The sequence below is a fragment of the Ochotona curzoniae genome, unplaced genomic scaffold (genome assembly GCF_017591425.1).
Source record: "Ochotona curzoniae isolate NIBS_2020 unplaced genomic scaffold, NIBS_Ocur_1.0 scaffold_1852, whole genome shotgun sequence".
Taxonomy (NCBI): domain Eukaryota; kingdom Metazoa; phylum Chordata; class Mammalia; order Lagomorpha; family Ochotonidae; genus Ochotona; species Ochotona curzoniae.
The window spans coordinates 36,111,609-36,131,867 of NW_024467087.1; the positions used below are offsets into that span (position 1 = coordinate 36,111,609).

The following is a 20,259-nucleotide window of genomic DNA, read 5'->3' on the forward strand; positions in this document are numbered from 1 at the left end:
ATGCCGCCGCGTGTGAACAAGCAGTTGGAACCCAGGTAAGGATCCCACGCTGCTGGTTGTCAAGATTTTGTATTAATATGGCTTCAACACATTGTAGTGAAGCCGTATTTAAAATTCTGAAGAGTTGGGGACGAGTTTTAACTTAATTCTGGTAGAAAACAAACTGGTCGGTGCGTTTAGTCAGATTGTATGGCTTTATTGGCAACCAAGTCACCTCAGAATAGCATGGAGAACGCCAAAAGTATTTGTGGAGTTAGTGGGGAGGCGCTTTCTGAGGTAGCCAAAGTTTTGTTCTGGAGCAAAGAAACAGTAGAGGGAGGGGCAGCGGGATGCTGGATTGGATCCTGGACTTGCAGGAGTCATTGTTGGAGACTGAAGTGGAAGAGACAAAGCACTGGGGCAGGAGAGGGGGACAGAGGATGGTCGCAACTGTGGGTGGGGTTAGAGACTGAAGTGGGAAGCCGGCATGGGAGGACGGCACAAAATTACCAGAACTTGGCTGTCATTCCTTAGGGCTGCGCGGTGAACCCGCCCACCTCTGCCCTCTGAGACAAGCCCTAACCTGGCTTCTCCACTGTGCTCTGAGGTGGCCTCCTCGGCTCCAAAGAATTTGATGTATCTACAAAAATGTTAAAGTTAAGAATTTGTTTCGGGACATGGGCGTTGTGGCACAGTTCAAGCTGCTGATTCTGACACGAGTATACAAGGCTTGAATTACTGCTGTTCCGATTCCCACCCGGCTTGCTGTAAACGCACCTGGAAAGCTACAGAAAGTGGTGCAAGTGCTTAAGGCCCCCGCCATTCACGTAGGAAACCAGATGGAGTTCTTGGCTCCTGGCTTGGCAACAGCTCCTGCAGTCATTGCCATTTGGGCAGTATATCACCAGATGCTAGGTGAACCAGCAGCTCAAGAGTTCTCTCTCCCCTCCTCCCATCTTCCCTTCCTCTCTCCCTATTTCCCTTTCTCTACTCCCCCTATTTCTCTCTCTGCCTATCGGATAAGTTTAAAAATATATATTTATTTGAAAAAATTAGAGGGATATGGAGATCTTCCATCCACTGATTCACTCTCCAAATGACTACAAAGGCCAGAGATGAGCTGATCCAAAGCTAGGAACCAGAAGCTTCTTCCATCCCCTTGCTACCTTCCTAGGTCACAAGCAAGGAGCTGGACTGGAAGTGCAGCAGGCAGGACATGAACCAGTGCTCATATGGCATGCTAGTGCCGCAGTCAGCAGTTTCACTCACTGAATATTTTTTTAAAATAACTTTTCCCGGGCCCAGCGCGATGGCGCAGTGGTTAAAGTCCTCGCCTTGCATGCCCAGGATCCCATATGGGCGCCGGTTCTAATCCCGGCGGCCCCCTCTTCCCATCCAGCTCACTGCCTGTGTCCCGGGAAAGCAGTCGAGGACGGCCCAAAGCTTTGGGACCCTGCACCTGTGTGGGAGACCCGGAAGAGGCTCCTGGATCCTGGCTTCGGACCGGCATTGCATAGCATCGGCCGTTGCGGCTCACTTGGGGAGTGAACCATCGGACGGAAGATCTTCCTCTCTGTCTCTCCTCTCTGTATATCCACCTTTCCAATAAAAAAAAATAAAAATAAATCTTTTAAAAAATAACTTTTCCCTTATATCTATTGTGAAGGTCATTTGTTTTCCAAAAGTACATATGGAATCGATTGCCATAATCTTGTGTTTGATATGGTTAAATAGCTTAAACTAATTAATCATATACTGTTTCCATAACCCTTCACTCATGAATTTCAATGTATTATTTGTTAAGCTCCTTGAAAATTTCTTCATTTTCTTGGTGTGGAAAAATTAATAATGGAATTATTTGAGAAAACTCTAAGTAAAATTATAGGTGATATAATTTTACAAATTCATTTATCAAAATTAATGTAAAAAGTCCAAACTGGTGAAGTTCAACAGAGAATTCTGCTTACATTTATGGATAATTTAAATACTGTTTGAAATAACCTTAAATGTATCATGTTTTATACTAGAATGTATTATATAACACACATAACAATGTGTATACATTTACATATTAATTACATATTATATTATCATATATGTAGTTTAAATAACAGTCACTTTATTTTTTTCTCATCGCAGTGGTTCCAGGCTAGTTCTGCAAGACGGTGAGTCTGAGAAACCACAAGAGGAACATGCTGTACCATCAATAGAATGTGAGACACATGCAAGCAGAGGTAATTCCTTGTTGCAGATTTTTTTTAGATGATCTGCTAGTATAGAATGTTGAGACCCAGAGCGAGGAATAGTTTCTCCAGTTTACACAAGGGTGGAATATTTTTCCACTGAGCATTTGAGAAACTTGTCTTTCACAAAATATTTAAGATCGCCCCGTTCAAACTTTATCTCTCACTTTCAGATTTTGTCATTCACTGACAACAATGGAATTTACCTTTTTAATTATTATAATCCATTACTGTCTTTAAGCAGTTTATTATTCTCTTTAACTCATTTTTCTTCTTTCATTAATGTCTTACTTGAATCTTACACTTTGTGTAAGAATATTTCTAATGTAATGGCAAGAAATAAGTCTGTAAGTGGAAGTCATTGAGAGTGTTATCTATAGTGACTATATGACCTCACCCTTGAGCATGAAAAACAACTTACCTGTCAAGCTAACTAGATACAATCCTTGTTTTATGTAAATTTTCATGCTTTCTCAAAATAATTTTGTTATTTAATCATTATAGCTGTCCTCTTTATGGACCTTATTGTATATTAAATATCATTTGTCTCATCATGAAAGTTATATAACTCTGAAGGAAATCCTCAAATAAATTAAAAATACAGTGACTATCAGATGCTGGGGGAGGTTTTAAATTTCAAATAAGATATGTTAGGAGAGGCTGGGAAATGTTGTGAGTTATAGGCAACCTCAAAACCTAAGTAGCTTATTTCTTATTCCCACTACATGGCCGTGAGGAATGTATATTCTTCATAGGGTGGTGAATGTAGGGGTCTCAAGTAAAGTCTTTTTGTTTTTATTAGAAAGTCCCCCCAGCACATATTTTCAGGAAGTTTATATTTATGTGTGTTTTTTTGGGGGGGGGGAAAGTCAGATATACATAGAGGAGGAAAGACAGAGAGGAAGATCTTCCGTCTGTTAATTCACTCCCCAAGTTGCCACAACGGCTGGAGCTGAGCCAATCTGAAGCCAGGAGCCAGGAGCATTTTCCAGGTCTCCCACGTGGGTGCAGGATCCCAAGGCTTTGGGTCATCCTCGACTGCTTTCCCAGGCCACAAGCAGGGAGCTGGGTGGGAAGCGGGGCCACCATGATTAGAACCAGGGCTCATAGGGCTCCTTGCATGTTCAAGGCAAACTTTCTTATTCTTTTTATTGGGATCCTTTCTTAGTTTTCTCACAGTATAAATGTTGTAGCTTCTTAATGAGTCTCTAAATTCTCACAGATATTCTGTTAGAGTGTTATTAGTAGTATAATGCTCCTAGTATAATACTTCTAAATTTCTAAGTTGCTGTCTTGCAAATGTCATTCTGATATATAGTTTTATACTGACACTTTCTAAAAATCTCATTGGATATTAAAATGGTACATATTTATGGTCTTTTTGTGATGTTTTCTTACATATGTACAATACATAAATAATATCCAGTAAGGGATAAGCATTCTTATTCTTTCAAGATTTAACTTTTTTTTTAATAGGGAAAGCACCAAAAATGCTTCCATTTGGGTTTTAGTAGAGAAATATATGGTATAGTAACATATAGTCACTGTACTGTGCAATAGAACTCAAGGACACACTCCTATATAGCTATAATGTACTATTCATCAATCATTCTTTTCCCCTTCCTTCCCCACTACCTCCCCCAGTATCTGATAGCCACTGAATTTTTAACTTCAGTGAGATTACTTTTGCAAACCGCACATGCAAATGGGATCATGCACATAATATTTATCTTTTGGTGCTTGACTTATTTCACTTAATATAAAAACCCACATTCTATGCATGGTTTACCTTTTGTTATGACTAATACAGCATTGTGTGTATGTAACATTCATCTGTGGAGGAACAATTAGTTTGTTTCCTTATCTTGCCTGCTGTAAATAGTGCTGCAGCAAACCTGGGAGTGTAAACCTCCTTCCACACTGTTTTTCACAATGAATATACTAATTAACAGTCCCAGCAACAATTTTCAGGGGTATTCCTTTCTCCACATTTCTTATTTGTCTTTTTGATAATAGCCAATACTACTATGGAGGTAATATCTCACTGTAATTTTGATTTGTATTTCCCTGAGAATTAGTATTATTTTTTGGCTTTTATTATTATTATTATTTACCCGTTAGTCATTGTTTCTTTTTTTTTTTCTATTGAGAAATGTCTTGTTTAGTTCGGTTGTTTTTAAAACACATGTTTTTCTGCTCTTGAATTTTGAATTACTAGATCAAGTCTCCAAGTACATCTTTTCTCTGTAGCATCTCTTAGCTCCCTGTGTAGTTTGGTATCACCTGTGTATTGTCCTGTGTGATTTCCAATACAAGGACTCACCTGAGGTTGTAGCTATAACTGTTCGGTAGCTCACTTTAACATCTCCCCTCAATGACATTATTTCTGAAGGAATTTTCAGTTCTCAGAAATGATTCTTGGGCCCAGTGCAGTGGCCTAGTGGTTAGAGCCCTCACCTTGAATGCGCTGAGATCCCATATGGCAGCTGATTCTATTCCCAGCGGCTGGCTTCCCATCCAGCTCCCTGCTTGTGGCCTGGGAAGGCAGTCAAGGATGGTCCAAAGCCTTGGGACCCTGCACCTGTATGGGAGACCTGGAAGATGCTCTGGGCTCCTGGCATCAGATTGGCACAGCTCCTGCTGTTGTGGTCATTTGGGGAGTGAACCATGGATGGAAGATCTTCCTCTTTGTCTCTTCTCTCTGTATATCTGCCTTTCTAATTTAAAAAAATATTTAAAAAAAAAAGACTTTCTGTACACCATTCCCTGGTTGACCATGTGCCCTCAATCAATTTTGTGAATTTTCATAACAGTGAGTTAGTTTCCTAGAAGTAGACAGTTGTCACCAGCAAGCTTCTTTTTTCTTTTCCTTTATTCTCTTTTCCCCTCCTTTCCTCTCCTCTCCTTTCCTCTCTCCCTCCCTACTTCTTTTTTCTTTGTTTCTTTGTTTCTTTCTTTCCTTCCTTCCTTCCTTCCTTCCTTCCTTCCTTCCTTCCTTCTTTCTTTCTTTCCTTCCTTCTTTCTTTCTTTCCTTCTTTCTTATTATGAATTCATGGCTTTTTAACATATTGCATGGGCTTCAAACCCTTCTTATAGGATTTTCAACAGGGGAGTGACAATTTTATTGGCCTGCTGTGTTGCAAGTAGGTAGTTAGGGAGTTAGTATAAAAGCAGAGGTAAAGTTAACAGATACTGTTAATCCAAGATGTAGATGTTAGTGACCTAGTCAGTGTGGCAACAACAGATGGGGTGAGAAATGTATGGACTCCAGATATGATATGAAAGTTCAATTGATAGGTGTACAGTGTGTGTTCTGCTCCTCAATTGTTAATATTTGGCATGTTTGAGTTATAAGCCTGTTTGGACTAGCCTAAAATTTGTGAAGTTCAGTAGAAATCATGCTTGAATACTATATGCTGCTAAATATAAAAATTAAAATAGATACAAGACAGCTGAAAAGTACCCTATAACTATTTTAAGGTGTGTAGCAGCCGGTTGTGTATAAACTAAAATTGAAATGTCAATGAAGTAGTCACAGGATGTGGTTAAGAACTTGCATTTTCTACCATATTGGTCACTCAATACCAAGTCAATTAACTTCATGATGTTGTAAATTGTTGAAGTTGTGTAGTGGCTTTTAATTGGAAGGGATGATATTCTGCCAGCTCTACTTTCAGACCAGGGATGGTCTCCCAATGAAACTGTTGAATTTATCTGGACAATATGATACTGGACTTACTACATGGTCCATGCCCTCAATGAAGGAATCAGGACTGGATATGAACTGTACTACTGCAACAATATGGAAGAATTCAATATGGGGGGAGGGTTTTTTGGAGGAGTTGGGGGAATCCCAGAGCCTATGAAACTGTGACATAAAATAAAATAAAAAAAGAAGTGTAACTTGGGATAGGAATAAATAGAAGCCATTTTTCCAAGGACCCAACAATAAGAAGCTTGGCAGAGATGTTAAATGAATATAGTATTTTTTTACTTTTTGCACAAAAAATTACTTTTTGTGACATAAAGAAATGTGTGCACTGAAATAAAAGAGATTAAAATAAGAAAAAAAGAGATGTACAGTGTGAAGGAAAGAATGTTCTAGGCTACTTCCAAGTTTTTGGGAGCTACCCAGTGGAATTTTTTGGTCAAATTGTCCATTCACATTCAATTTCACTCTCAGTGACACGCAGGGAATGTCCTAAAGGTTGTGAGTAGCAATATTGTCCTGGCCAAAAGTTACATAGAAAGCAATGATTATCCCATCCTGCTGAGGAGTTGATCTGATGTCTGGTTGTAATCATGCATTGTAAAGTGGTCAGCATTGAACCAATTGTGACCTGAGAGAGCATGGAATAATTAACTACTAGAGTATAGTGTCTTTCAACATGCATCTCCTGAGCCATCAAACAAACCTCAACAAGTCTAAAAGCGTTGAAATCATATATAGTATTCTCTTATCATAATAGATCGGAACTAGATCAAGCTAGATCTAAACAATAGAAAGATAGCAGGGATGTTTCCAAATATTTGGAAATTGCTGTTGATGCATAGAATTCCAGTTTGCCATTTAAACCCTGTTATAGAAGAGTCAAACTTAGGAAATGTTAGCCCCTGAGCTGAAAGCAGTTCACGGTTATCCCAAAGAAAGCTGTCTCTGAATGTTTCAATCCAAGAATTGCTCAGAGCAATGGTATAAGCAAGGAAAAGGTTATGAGGCTGTTGCATCAGTCTGGCCTGTCCTTAAAACTTTCACTATGCTAGAAAAGAAAGTTCAGCTTGCACAGAATCAGTTTCGTAGTCAGTTGGATTGGGGAGGTATGACAAAGTTTACCTTCAAGGTGTTGGTATATTTGTAAATTAAAGAAGCCAGAGAAGGACATGCTAGTGCAATCTAATCCATGAGTATACACACTTCTGTTCTTTATAAATTCTTCTTTATTGGCTACAAGGTTCAACACAGGTGCTTCTCCTTCAAGATTTCTCTCTTTATATGTCACCTGTGAAATTTATGAATAGGCAGAGGAGTCTGCTTTCTGGGGTTTATGCGAATGGTCCCAAAGGGCAGGTTCCACTTTCCATGCTCCTTAATCTACCATTTGTTACCTATGACATGATGTATGTCTTTGGACATATTGATATGTCTTTGGACTTTTGATATTGGACATATTGATATTGGACATATTAATATCGATACATCTTTGGACTTTAATTTACTTTTTATTCCCAATTCCAGAACACAGTGAAGACACTAGCTCTCCTGTTGGAGATAGGAATGTTGGGAGCACTTATCAGGATAATTTCAGCAATGAAAGCATTCGTTATCAACACAGTGGATACCAGCTTCTGCCTTCATACCTCCAGCAGGATGTAGCAATGCGGACTTTGCTCAGAGATTTCCAAAAGTGGTGGTAAGTAACCAAGCAGCCTGGTTTGCCTGAAGCAGGCCCTGAGACCATGCAACTATGTCACTATCTGTAGCCTTGATTTTTTTTTCTCTCATGGAAAGGCTGAAGAAGTGGAATAATAGCTCAGCAATCCCTCCTGCAGCTCTAGTATCAATGTAACGAGTAGGTATGGAAGAATGTCTTAGCACTTATGAAGCCCTCCCCTTTCTTCTTTTTCCAGCACTCCTTATAGTGTGCCTCATGAAAAGAGAACAGTGAAAAGGAGCTATAATAATCAAATTTGTGTTACTGTGTGGATAGAAAAAAATTCTCCAGAGGGACCAACAAATATGAAAGCACAGAATGAAACCACTGATATCTGGTTCAAGGTCCTGGTGAGTGTCTTAACAATGTTTGCATTAGACAGAATATTGTGAAACCTTCTGTAGAAGGAAGGTTGCATTAAAACCTTGAGTTGACCTGATGGAGGAGAGATTCTGGATGGAGAAGGAGGATCTGGGAAACTCAGATTTGGCACACAGCAAATCTTGTCAACAGTCACTTAAAAATAAGTAGAAGAATGAGCCATTAGCACAGTAAAGTCCCTGTTTGGAATGCCCACATTTCAGTATAGAGAGCCTAATTTGAGGTGCAAGTATTATATTTTCATTCTAGTTTCATGCTAATGAGGACTCTGATGATGATAGCAGATAAATATTGAAATGCTTGGGTCTGTTCCAGCAACATGGGAGCCCCAGATGATGTTTTGAGCTCCTCATTTTGTCCTGGCCCAGCCCTAGCAGGTGCAGGCATTTGGGAAGTGAATCGGTTGTCTCTCTTTCAAATAAAATGATTAACTAGGCAAAAGATTGGGAAATAATACTTTCTTGAGGCCTTTCTTAACCCTTAACTCTTTGGTGCCTCAACCCTTATTCCTTCTTTTTACACTTAGATTCCATATGGAAGAAATTATAACAAGATATGGCTGATGAAGTCAATCCAGAGCCAGTGCACTGTACCCTTCACTCCAGTTGATGTAAGAAAGGATGGTGAAGCCAGATGAATGAGCAAAGGGAGGGAAGTGTGACTTGACTCAATGGACTGAGACTGCTTTTTACCTTCACTCCTCATAGTTCCACTACGTGAAACATCAGGCCCGGTTCTTCATCCTGAATGCTACCACTGCTGTTGCATTGTCAGAAGTCAGCCACAAAATTTATGATGAGGAGAACCAAACGGTGTGTGCTGAGGACACTGCAATACTGATTCCCAGGACCAGGGGCTTGTGGTGATTCTTGAGATCAAAGGTCCTGGTGCTTGCTCCTCCCCTTCTTTCACAGATACCTGTCTTTGTCCTTCGCTCTGGTGTTCCCTACTCTGTGCAGAATCAGTTCCAGCCAGAGAAAATAGAGAAACTAAGGGTAATACAGACTCAAAGCACACTATGTGTCCACTCTGAAATTCCACTTATTCTTGTACTCCCAAATTTCCCAGTCTCCAACATCCCATAGCCTCATTCTGTGCTCTCTGTCTCTGCAGCTGGCTCTAAACAAACGATATAATGCTGACCAGCAATCTCTTGACCTGCAGAGACTCCGTTTGGACCCAGGTATGCCTGACAGCAATAATTCCAAAGTCAGGTGAAGGCAGAGGATCTGCCTTGGAGGGAGTCTTAGGGATAAGACAAAGTGGAGGATGCTGGCACTACCGATCCTTCTACTTCTGATTTCCTTCTCTTGGTTTCTTGAAGATTTGGTAGGCCATCATATTGACATGATTCTGAATCGAAGAAACTGCATGGCTGCTACTCTACAGGTCATTCAAACTGATTTCCCTGAGGTGAGGTCCTAGGCAAATAGTTCAAAGGGTAGAGGAGAAGGAATAGAGGGTATATTTGTTACCCAGGTCCTAAATAACACCTGCCATTCTAAATCTTCCTTTCCCAAAGCTGCTGTCTTTGAACTTGAGTGGCAACAAACTGTACCAGCTGACTGGCCTGTGTGAAATTGTCGATAAGGCCCCTAATGTCAAGATCCTGAACCTTTCCACAAATGAGGTAAGAAGAGGGAGCTACAAGAAATTGAGGTTGAGGGTGCACATCAGGTGACAATGTGTAGACAAAAGTACCTATGGGAGAGGAAGGGAACAGGATATCTCTTTCCCTGGGACTCCTTGTTCATTTTTCTTTGTATGTTTTTCAGCTGAGGTCAGTATGGGAACTGGACAAGGTAAAAGAGCTGATGCTCGAAGAATTGTGGCTACAAGGAAACCCCTTGTGTGTCACTTTCCCTAACCATGCTGCCTATGTAAGGTCAGTGGTAATCCCTGTCACCTTTTTAGGGACCTTCCTTGTTCCTGGGAGGCTGAGCTGCCCCTGACAGTGCCACCTGCAGGAGGAAGCAGCCCTGGCCCTCTGGGAAAAGCATGACCCCACCCTCTCCTCTCTCTGCCCCTCAACTCTACTTAGAAGTCTCTTTTCCTTCTTCTGACCTTCTCCCTTTTCCACCTGCTTGAAAATATGCTTTTTCCTTCCCTATACTGGCCTCTTCCAGCACACCCTCCCATAGGTGTGTTTCAGGAAGCAGGGCTCCCTGCTCTGACCCGGGATAGAATGTTCAGTCTTGACCCAGCTCCTGGTGATAGGACTGAAGTGGGTCTTCCAGCCCAGGGTTTTTTCCTGTCCCTGTTCTGAGAGGGGCCCCTTTCCATTGCACCTGAAAGAGCCCCCTACCAGTCTCGGGACAACATGGGAGCTTTCCTTCCTGACACTGAGGGCCGAGGCCCTGGGTGGCTGCCATGATGCTGTCTGTTCAGCCACAATGCTGGGAAGAAGGCCATCCTTCAGGAGAAACCCAGGTTCCCTGAGGCAAGGGGTCAGGGGCTGGCTACCTGCAGTGAGAGAGGGCTTGTCCAGGCAGAGTGGAAGGTCAATGGTGGAAGAGCTTGAAGATATTGAGGGGCAGTCCTGTAAAGGGAAGCACATGTTCTTTCCTCTTCACCACATCTCTCAGAGGATCCCTGGGAGCCTGTGATGTGTCTGATTCCTCAGGTAAGACACTAATGACTCATAGACACAGCTGCAGGGAGATTCTGAAGAGAGAATGTGGTGATCCTAAAAGGGGTCCCAGACACTCAACCTCATGTTGAGCTGATGCCTGACCCCTCCCTTATCGTGAGGAAAGTCTCCTGCCCCTGAGGCTGCTCCAGTGGCCATGCTCAACAAGACTGAGCTCAAACAGGTGACAAAGGCTCATTCTGTCTCCAGGTGCTCCAGCGCAATAGTAGCTGTTTCCTGCCTACCTTGGGCCTCAGACCCAGCCAAGGACTCCTGAAGGAAAGGGCTGCAGCAGGGGAATCACTTCTTGCTCTCCCACCATGATTCTCACCACCATGGCCCAGTCTCTTCCCCTTCCTTTTATTTCCTCTCCTTCTTTGCTCTACTCTCCTTGACTCCCCTACTTCTCCCTGGTCTGTCTTTACACCCTGTCTCTCATCATCACCATGCCTCTCTCTCCCTGCACCAGAGCCCTGCCTCACTCCACTCCCTGACCCATTCTCCTGGGCCTTCCCTGGGGGAGGAGCTGGTCATGTTCAGGCCAGGCAGAATGCTGAACATTCAGAAAAGTAGCAAATCCGGGGTTCCCATCCCATTCCCTACTTTTTGTAGAGCCTTCTGAAGGGACTTGGAGAAAAGTAAGAAAGCAGGAAGCTTGGGTTCCCAGTGGTGCTAACTGTGGTCCTGGAGAGGGTGTTTAGGGCAGTGTGGGTGGGAGATACCCAAGGGAAGGATGGGAAGAGGAAGAGGTAGACATGGAGAGGTTATGCAACTCTTACCTATTAATAACTTTATTCTCTTTGTGCTGTTGAATAGTGCTGTTCGTGAGTGCTTTCCCACATTATTACGCCTGGTAAGTATCTTCTAATGTCATCACCATCTTCTCTTTGTATATAAACTGACTCCACACCTGCCCCCCAGCCCTTTAGGTCCTATACAGATTACATCTTTGCATAATAGTTATCTGTTTTAGAGAAAATGGATTCCCAAGAAAGCCATGGGTACTGTCTCTGGAAAATATATCCATAAACATATAAATGCAAATGCAAAAGTTATATATAATAGAGATCTTCAGGACCACACAACGTAGATGTCCCCAGTAATGTTTCTCATGCAATTCGTGGGGCTGTTCCTCACCTGTTCCCTGACCCATGCTTCCTTCTGGGTCTGTTCATTTCCTGGGTGATCCAATGCCACCTCTTCCATTGCTAACTTCCTCTTCTCTTCCCAGGATGGCCAAGAGTTACTTTTGCCAAATGTCATTGATGAGCCATTCACCTTCCAAGTGAGGAGAAAAGACTAAGAAAGATTTTAAATGTTGCAAGGACGGGTTTATAAGCCATGCAATCTAAAATTACCTTTTATTGCAGGAACTCCCGAAAGGAACTGAAATGTTGAGGAAGCTGATCTTGCAGTTCCTGCAGGAGTAAGTATCCTTTGGAACTACTAAAAAGGATTGGCATGGAACAGGCTGCCCACCCAAAGCAGGTCAGCTCAGAGGAGTTTTCAAGTCTCATAGGGGCCTGAACCACAAAGATAGCCTGTCCTCATTGCTCCCCAACAGGTATTATTTTATCTATGACTATGGAGATCGCCGGTGTCTCCTTGATAGTTACCACAGGAAGGCCTACTTCTCCCTCACCATTCCTTTTGAACCCATGGAACCTGCCCCGTGAGTACTGTAACTCAGTCTGTGACTGTTTATCTTCCAGAGAGACACAGGTAAGCTCCTGCCAACAAGTTGACTGCCTGGGCTATCTGTACCCTCATTATCTTCTAGGATTGGCTTATGCGAATATTTTAAGGACAGCAGGAATATGAAATACATCCAGGACCCCGGTAAGTGTATGATGGGGAAGGCTAAACGGAGTAAGAGTTTGAAGGTGATGGTTGTAGGGGTCAAGAGTCAGATTGTGTTAGCACAAATCTTTCTTCTTTTGCAGGTTTACGGATTCAGATGCTACAGCACACAAGCCATGATATTGTGGAAACACTCAGCATGTTGCCCAGAACTCAACATAACTTGGACTCCTTTTCACTGAACCTGTGGTTTCAGACGGTGAGAACCTGTTTCCTCTCTTGGGAGGCCTCAAGAAGCTGGAGTTGGGTGGACGGTAAAAAAGGACCCTGAATGCCTGCATTCTTTCTTTTCAGAATACTACAGTTGGCTTTTCTGTCAACGGGGTGTTCAAGGGAGGTAAGTTCCTGTAGAATCATCTCTTTCGGGTCACCACTTCTCCCTCTGACTAGGCTGCCTCTCATAACTCTACAGACTTTCCAGAATCTGTTCCCTTTCTGCCTGTTCTTTGTTCAATGGTCTGTTGCCTCCACTATGCCACAAACCATTCTTGGCTACCCTAGACCTATGTCTGTCTACCCTATAAGCTCAGGCACACAGGAAACATGTTGTGTGTAGTTTTGATGACACCATCTCAGACCCTTACTCTGTGACCTTGAGCCAAATACCCCATTTCTTAGTTCCCTCATTTACAAAATGTACCATCTAATTCTTAGACATCTGAGAAACAGGAATTATGTGAAGTTGTGAGGTGGCTTGCTCAAAGCCCAGCGTGTGACAGGAATCCAATCACCTGGAGCAGATTCTTACAATTTTTGCCTTTTCCATCCCTACTATGCTCTCCCGACTCCAAGTGAGCCATTGTCTCAGTCTGAACCATTTTATTGTAATACCATGATCAGGAATGCTGTGTGAGTATGCAAAGTGTGTGCAAATCTAACGGAATATTTCTTGTTTATTCCACCCTTCAAATAGAAAGTAATTCTCAGGATTATCTATTTGTCTTTACCCAGAACTTCATTATGACCCCCAAAAACAGTTCTAGGTAAGTGCTGTGTTTCTGGTGGGAATACTCAGTATTCATGCCTGGGTCAGTATTGTTAGAATGTGATGGTCTTCACGGTATTTCTCAATATTGGGAAGCTTCAACAGTAGATTAAAGCCACAATCTGATCTAGTGGGACAATAGTGTGGGCTCTTGAGTGAGAATGACAACGTTATTTGTTCTTTTTCTGAACCCAACACTCATTTTCTATGTGAATTTGATAAAATTCTTAGACTCTTTGATTCCGTGCCTTTTTTGTGAAAATTAGCGTATCCATTATCTTGTGCTGTTGTGCTGGACAGATGCATTGGAATTAATTCTACAAATCAAGTTAAGGTAGTAAGCTGTCTTATGATAGGCTCTGAGGAAAGCCTGTAGGGCACTAGCCATAGAATCTGGGAGAAAGGTACAGTAGGAATATGGGAGGAATCAGGATGCTGAGTGGCAGTGGTTGTACAGGTTCCTGTTCTTAGGAGTGTGGAGTGGACTAACTGTGAAATTGTTTGAGAAATTACTTTTCCTCTAGTCTTTGCATCCTGAATGACCAGCTGTTTGTGAGAGATGCCATCCCTGATATCCTGAGTGACTTCTGTATTCCAAGTCCCAATTCCAACTCTGGCAAAAAGTCCAACCTTACCAAGCTACAGCTTAAGATGATAAAAACATTCTCCCTGCAGTCTGGCATGCACGCGGAGTGGTCTGAAAAGTGAGTACTGGGTGTACCTGGGAGTAGGGGGGAGTTGGTTCAGCAGCGGTGCAAAAATGGACACTTGCATGTGATTTGGAAAAAAGAGCTACATGAATATTTTGTTTCCATATGAAAATATTAGACCTATGAAAGATAATATGCTTTCATACTGGTATAAGTAAGCAACTTTTAAAGATAATATGTCACTTAAGTGACATTACCTTTTGTATAGAAAATGTGAAATAATTCACCACAACAGGCTTCTGAATGAATAAGTAACTTCAGCAGGGTTGCAGGATACAAGGTCAACAGGCAAAAATTACTTCTGTTTCTACCTTCAGTGAACAATCCAAACTGAAGATAAGATGAATCCTTTTATAATAGCATCAGAAAGCATCAAATAGTTAAGAGTAAATGAAAGAAAGAAGCACAAATCTTGCAAAACAATGTTCATTTTGACCCCTAACTAACTGTATTCAAGAATTGACTGAAAGTGGGCCAGATTTTAAAGTAAGAGTTAGAAATACAAAACTCTTGGAAGAAAATATGGGTATAAGTCTTTGTGACCTTGAATTGGACAATTCTTTTTAAAAATCCTTTTTATTGAAAGGCATATTTATAGAGAAAGGGAGAGGTAGAAAGAGTTCTTGAATCAGCTGGTTCACTCCAGATGACTGCAATGGCTAGGGCTGAACCAGACCAAAGTTGGGAGCCAGGAACTTCCTCTGGGTCTCCCACATGAATGCTGGGTCCTAAGGCTTTGGGCTATCCTTCACTGCTTTCCCAGGCCACACGCAGGGATCTGAATCAAAAAGTGGTGCAGCCGGGATATATATATATATAAAATTAAATATATATATACACACATATATATATATATACTTAATATATATATTTATATATATTTATATATTTATATTATATATTATATATAATATATAATAATATATATTATATATATATTTATATATTTATATATTTATATTAAATATATATATTTAATTTCAAGATAGTTTATTTTTTCCAAACAGGTCCCAACATTGAGCCTCTGGCCCATGTGGCATCGGACAAGCTACAAATGCTTGCCCAACAGCTGAGGGATGCTCTTTACTAGCATGTTTGAAAAGTGAATAAAAATCCATATAAAACAAATACTCAAATAGTTTCCATAGGAACACAAATAAATATGGCCCCATCTTCTAGCCTTCCATATTGCTTGCCATTCGTACTCTTAGACATTTCGAAACTGGCAGTAATTAAGTTAAATGGTCCCCCTACATCCCATAATTCAAGCTACGCTTGCAATTAACAGTTACTCATATGGGATGCCCATGCTGGCAGGTGAAGGATTAGCATGTTAAGTCACTCTGTTGGCTTCTAGGCAATTATTTCTTATATGTGGTTGCAAAAGCGCAAACAAGCAAAGCAAAAATAGGTTAAATGGATTTAACCAAGATTAAGAAATATTGTGCCACCAGTGGATACTATTGATACAGTTAAAATCTGACAACATAAGAGAAAATATTTACAAATTATGTATCTGAAAAGAATACGTGAAGAACCCTTACGATTCAACAATAAAAACAATCTAATTTTTTAAATAGGGGAAGAATTCAAATATTCTTCAGAGTTATACAAATGTTCAACAAACACATGAGAATCTTAGCATCATTAGTCATTAGGGAAGAGAAAATAAAAGCTATGAGTTATCACCTCATACTCAGGATGGATTTTTTAAAAAGGTTTATTTTATTTTCATTTGAAAACAGAAGTTGCAAAGAGAAAGACAGAGGGAAAGAGAGGAGAGAGAGACCGTTCAAACACTGGTTCACTCCCCAAATGATTACAATGACCAAAGCTGAGCTGATCTAGTACGAGGAGCCAGGAACTTCCCTGGGTCTCTGACGTGAGTGTAAGCACCCAAGGACTTTAGCACAGGATGATATTTATTAATAAAATGAAAGATAACATGTTGGTGAAAATGTGGGAAAATTGGGGAATCTTGTATTACTACTGGGAATTTAAAATGGAATAGTCACTGTGGAAATGTTTGACAGTTCCTCAGAATGCTAAACATGGAATTAGCATGTGACTCAGAAACCCCACTCTCAAGTACACATACCAAGAGTTCATTTTCCTATATGTTGAGATATATGGATCTAATTGCATCCAATTTTACCAGCTTCATTTCTTGAAAAGACTAGCTTTTCTCTGATATATCTTCTTCACACGTTTGTCCAAAACCAGTTAGCTTCATTCCTCCTCTTGCTGTTCTGCTAAATCGATCTATATGCCAGTTTTTTTTATGCCAGCACCATGTTGTTTTAATTTACTATAACTTTAAAAAATGTATTTTGAGGCAAAGATCTATCCACTGGTTCACTCCCCAAGAGGCCACAGTGTCCAAAGCCAATCCGAAGCCAGGATCCAGTAAGTAGCTTCTTCCAGGTCTCCCGGATGGGTCAGGGGGTCCCAAGGTTTGGGCCAACCTCAACTGCTTTCCCAGGCCACAAGCAGGGAGCTAGAAGCAAAGTGGGGGGTTCATTTCTTGGTCTTTTGTATTGATTTTTTGGTTCCAGTTATTTCTACTTTAAGTATTTTCTTGCCTCCTGATAATTTGGGATTTGGTTTGATTTAGTCTTTCTAAGTCTTTGAGATACAATATTAGGTATTTATCTGGGATCTTTCTATTTGGTTATTAGTATAAATTCGCCTCAGGATACTGCTTTTGCTATATCGCATGAGTTTTGCTATGTCTTGTTTTAATTGTTTTACAGATATTTTACTTTCCTTTCTAACCTCAGTGGTCCATTGGTCATTCAATGGTATGTTGTTTATTCACTCTAGTGTTTGGGATAGGTTTATCCACACTTTTGTTGTGAGACACAGGGAGGGCTTTCCCCTTGTCCTCCTAGGCAAGCCTAAGTGATGCTGGGGCTGTGGTAGCTACAGTCTTCGGACTGTGTGATGTGAATAAAATCTTCCCCAGGCCCTTCTGTGAGTATGACTGCTGCTAGACTTACAGCAACAATTGCTCAAGTTTCAGCACTGGATGATGTTAAGTGGAGCTTTTCCCAGTCCCCTAGTGTGACTGGCAAATGTGGATCTGAAGTGGTTGCATGCAGGTAGACTCGTTCCCACCTTCCTCGGGGTATGCTTTTCTGCACTGTCCCAGCAAGATGGCACACTATGTCACAGGCAGTAGTGGAAAGAAAGATGGGCAAATGGCAGCAGGCAGAGGATAGTGGGTAGAGTTCTTTGTTCCTTTGTGTTGGTTGTTAGAGACTCCGTGCTATTCTCAGATCTCATCACTTAATGACTGAAGTTTTTCCCTCAGTGAATCTTCTCACTTCTAATACTTAATATGTAAATCCCTTTTTCCTGAGATGTGTGACTACCAGCCATGGAACTAGGGTAGAAGTAGCAGGCCTTGGTAGTTCCTGTCACTGCTTTTCCGAGGTTCTGTCTCAGACAATCTTCTGCAAATGTAGTTCCTCCTTCATAGTCTTGAAACTGTTTTCTGATTGAGGCAGACTCAGATCTTGTCTATTCAGCCTCTCTCTCTTTTATTATTGTTGCTACTGTTTTAAGTTAGCAAAGAAGCAAAGCAATTTTTAAATTTGTTTGAAGTGTGGAGACACAGAGTTCCCACACGTTTGTACATTCTCTGAATGTTCACAATAGCCATTGGTGGGTCAGACTGAAACCGGGAGCCAAGAACTTGATCTTGATCTCTTGAGCCATCTTCTATTACCTTCTAGGATGTGCATTAATGGAAAGCTGGATCAGACAAAAAAAAAAAAAAAAAGGTGAATTCCATCCCAAGCATTCTGCTGCTGGATCATCCAAAGCAGAACTGCACCAAATGACTTGAACTTCTTGTTCTGAATACCTCTGTTTTTCTTCTCTCAATTTCACTGGCATGCATGTTAGTGACAGACAATGTAGTATTTCACAAGGTTTCCCTCGTTGTTAAGCAGTGTTTATTCTGGCACATGTGTCCCAATAACAGAATTGCATGGGTGAAGTGATGGCATCTTGTGATTGGCATGTGTGTTCTTTGATGCTGACAGAGATCATCTATTCTCTCGTCCCAGGTGTCTCGAGGACAGCGGGTGGAACTACACCAGAGCCAGGCAAACCATTACCCTCCAGGTGAGGTCTGGGAAGCATGTGGGTAAAAGATGGATGTCTCTGGTGTTTAGAAAGGTGGAGGTCAGGATGGACCACAAGTCGTCTGACTCTTCTAACATCCTTACTCCTTTCCTCCAGGCCCAGAGTGACAACCCAGAGAATGCTTTCATGCAAATGCACTAGAAAGTGCCCTTGGATAGGGTTTTCATCTCCAAGCAAGTCCTCATATTTGATATTTTCCCAGCCAAAGGAATTACCCACAATTGAGATCAGAGTCTTAACTGTCAAAAAACATCAAAGTTGATTTGTAAGCTGGTAACAAAACCATCCAAAAGGCCAAATGTTTTGTGTATTTTCCCATTCAAGATTGCTGTTTATGTTCATAATGAAGTGGCATAGCATGTTGTGTATTGTGTATGTTGGATTGCACTTCTGCCCCAGCCATAAGCCAAGAGGATCAGGAATGAAAGGCCCTGCTTCTCCCTGCCATATATACTTCCCGGATGATCTTGTGCCAGAAGTCTCAAACCTACAATATCATCTAAGTCAGCCTGTCTGTCCAATGCATTGCTCACAGAGCTTAGCCATGCCCCATGTCCATGTTCTTCAGGAAGCTCAGCCTGTCATTGTCACTTCCAAAGAAATAGCACAGCATTCCATATTCTGTTTAAATGATTTAAATTAATATCAAATAAAATTTAAAATAATTTATTTATCTACTTTTATTTATTTGAAAGCCAGGGCTGGGCAGACACATGCCTGAAAGTTAATCTGGGTTTCCCACATGGGTGTCAGTGAACTAAGTACTTGAACCATTGCCTTCTGTCTCCCAGGGTATACATTATCAGGAGACAGGAATGAGGAGTAGAAACTAGAACACACGTACTCCTGATATGGGTTTTAGGCATCTCAAGTGGTGTCTTCACTACAGTACTAAACTACACACCTCAGGCATGGTTTTTGAAATTAAAGTAGCAATGGTAGAAAGTCTTAAGTCTACAACCTATAAACAGTGTGAGGTGCCAGCAGTTTACAGGATTATAAAATTATACTCCCATTTTGCATGTAGCATTTTATTTTTTTTTTAAAAAAAAAGATTTATTTGGGGCTGACACCATGACACAACAGGCTGATCCTGCACCCTGTGACACCAGTGTCCACTGTGGGTATGAGTTTGTATCTCAGCTGCTCCACTTCTGATCCAGCTCTATATTTATGGCTGGGGAAAGCAGTGAAGGATGACCCAAGTCCTGGGGACCCTGCACTCACATTTTAGACCCAGGAGAAGCTCCTGGATTCCAGATTCAGATCTGCCCAGCTCTGGCTATTGTGACCATTTGGGGAGTGAACCAGCAAATAGAAAATATCTTTGTCTCGCCTTTGTAACTCTGCCTTTCCAATAAAAATAAATATACTTTTTACAAAAGGCACTATCAATAAAAGGTTTGTTTCTAACTCAAAGGCGGAGTTACAGAGAGAAGCAGGGGAGAGTGAGAGCTTCCATCTGCTGGTTCACTCCCCCAAATGGCTGCAAAGTAGCCAGAGCTGGGCAGATGTGAAGTCAGGAGCCAAGGTCTTCTTCAGGGTCTCATACATAAGGGCAGGGGCCCGAGAACTTAAGCAAGCCTGCTGCTTTCCCAGACATTAGCAGGGAGCTGTATCAGAAGTGAAACAGTTGGGATTTGAACTGGCACCTGTATGGTATGCTGGAACCTCTGGTGGAGGATTAGCCTAATACATCATGATGACAGTCCCTAGCGTAACACTGTCTACCACTTGTCATTTTTCAATACTTTATGTACTTGCAAGTGTACACAATACATATATGCACATGTACATTTATGGAACTGTATTTTGGAATGTGGATTGCTTCAAAATATGTACCAAGGGGATAATCACTATCACAGAAAGAATAATGCTAATTTTTCTT

At 41.3% G+C, this 20,259-nt stretch overlaps 1 protein-coding gene across 1 annotated transcript; it reads left to right on the forward strand.

Moving 5' to 3' along the window:
* NXF5 (nuclear RNA export factor 5) lies at positions 1-18,512 on the forward strand. Its single transcript, XM_040999550.1, has 22 exons — positions 1-35; positions 2,119-2,213; positions 7,459-7,633; positions 7,851-8,004; positions 8,562-8,645; positions 8,743-8,847; positions 8,950-9,030; positions 9,149-9,218; positions 9,360-9,448; positions 9,558-9,665; positions 9,811-9,920; positions 11,481-11,517; positions 11,896-11,949; positions 12,035-12,090; positions 12,229-12,336; positions 12,445-12,503; positions 12,608-12,723; positions 12,819-12,861; positions 13,438-13,507; positions 14,034-14,213; positions 18,293-18,350; positions 18,468-18,512. The coding sequence occupies exons 1-22, from the start codon at positions 1-3 to the stop codon at positions 18,510-18,512; spliced, it is 1,932 nt and encodes a 643-aa protein (XP_040855484.1).
* The last annotated feature ends 1,747 nt before the right edge of the window (positions 18,513-20,259 follow it).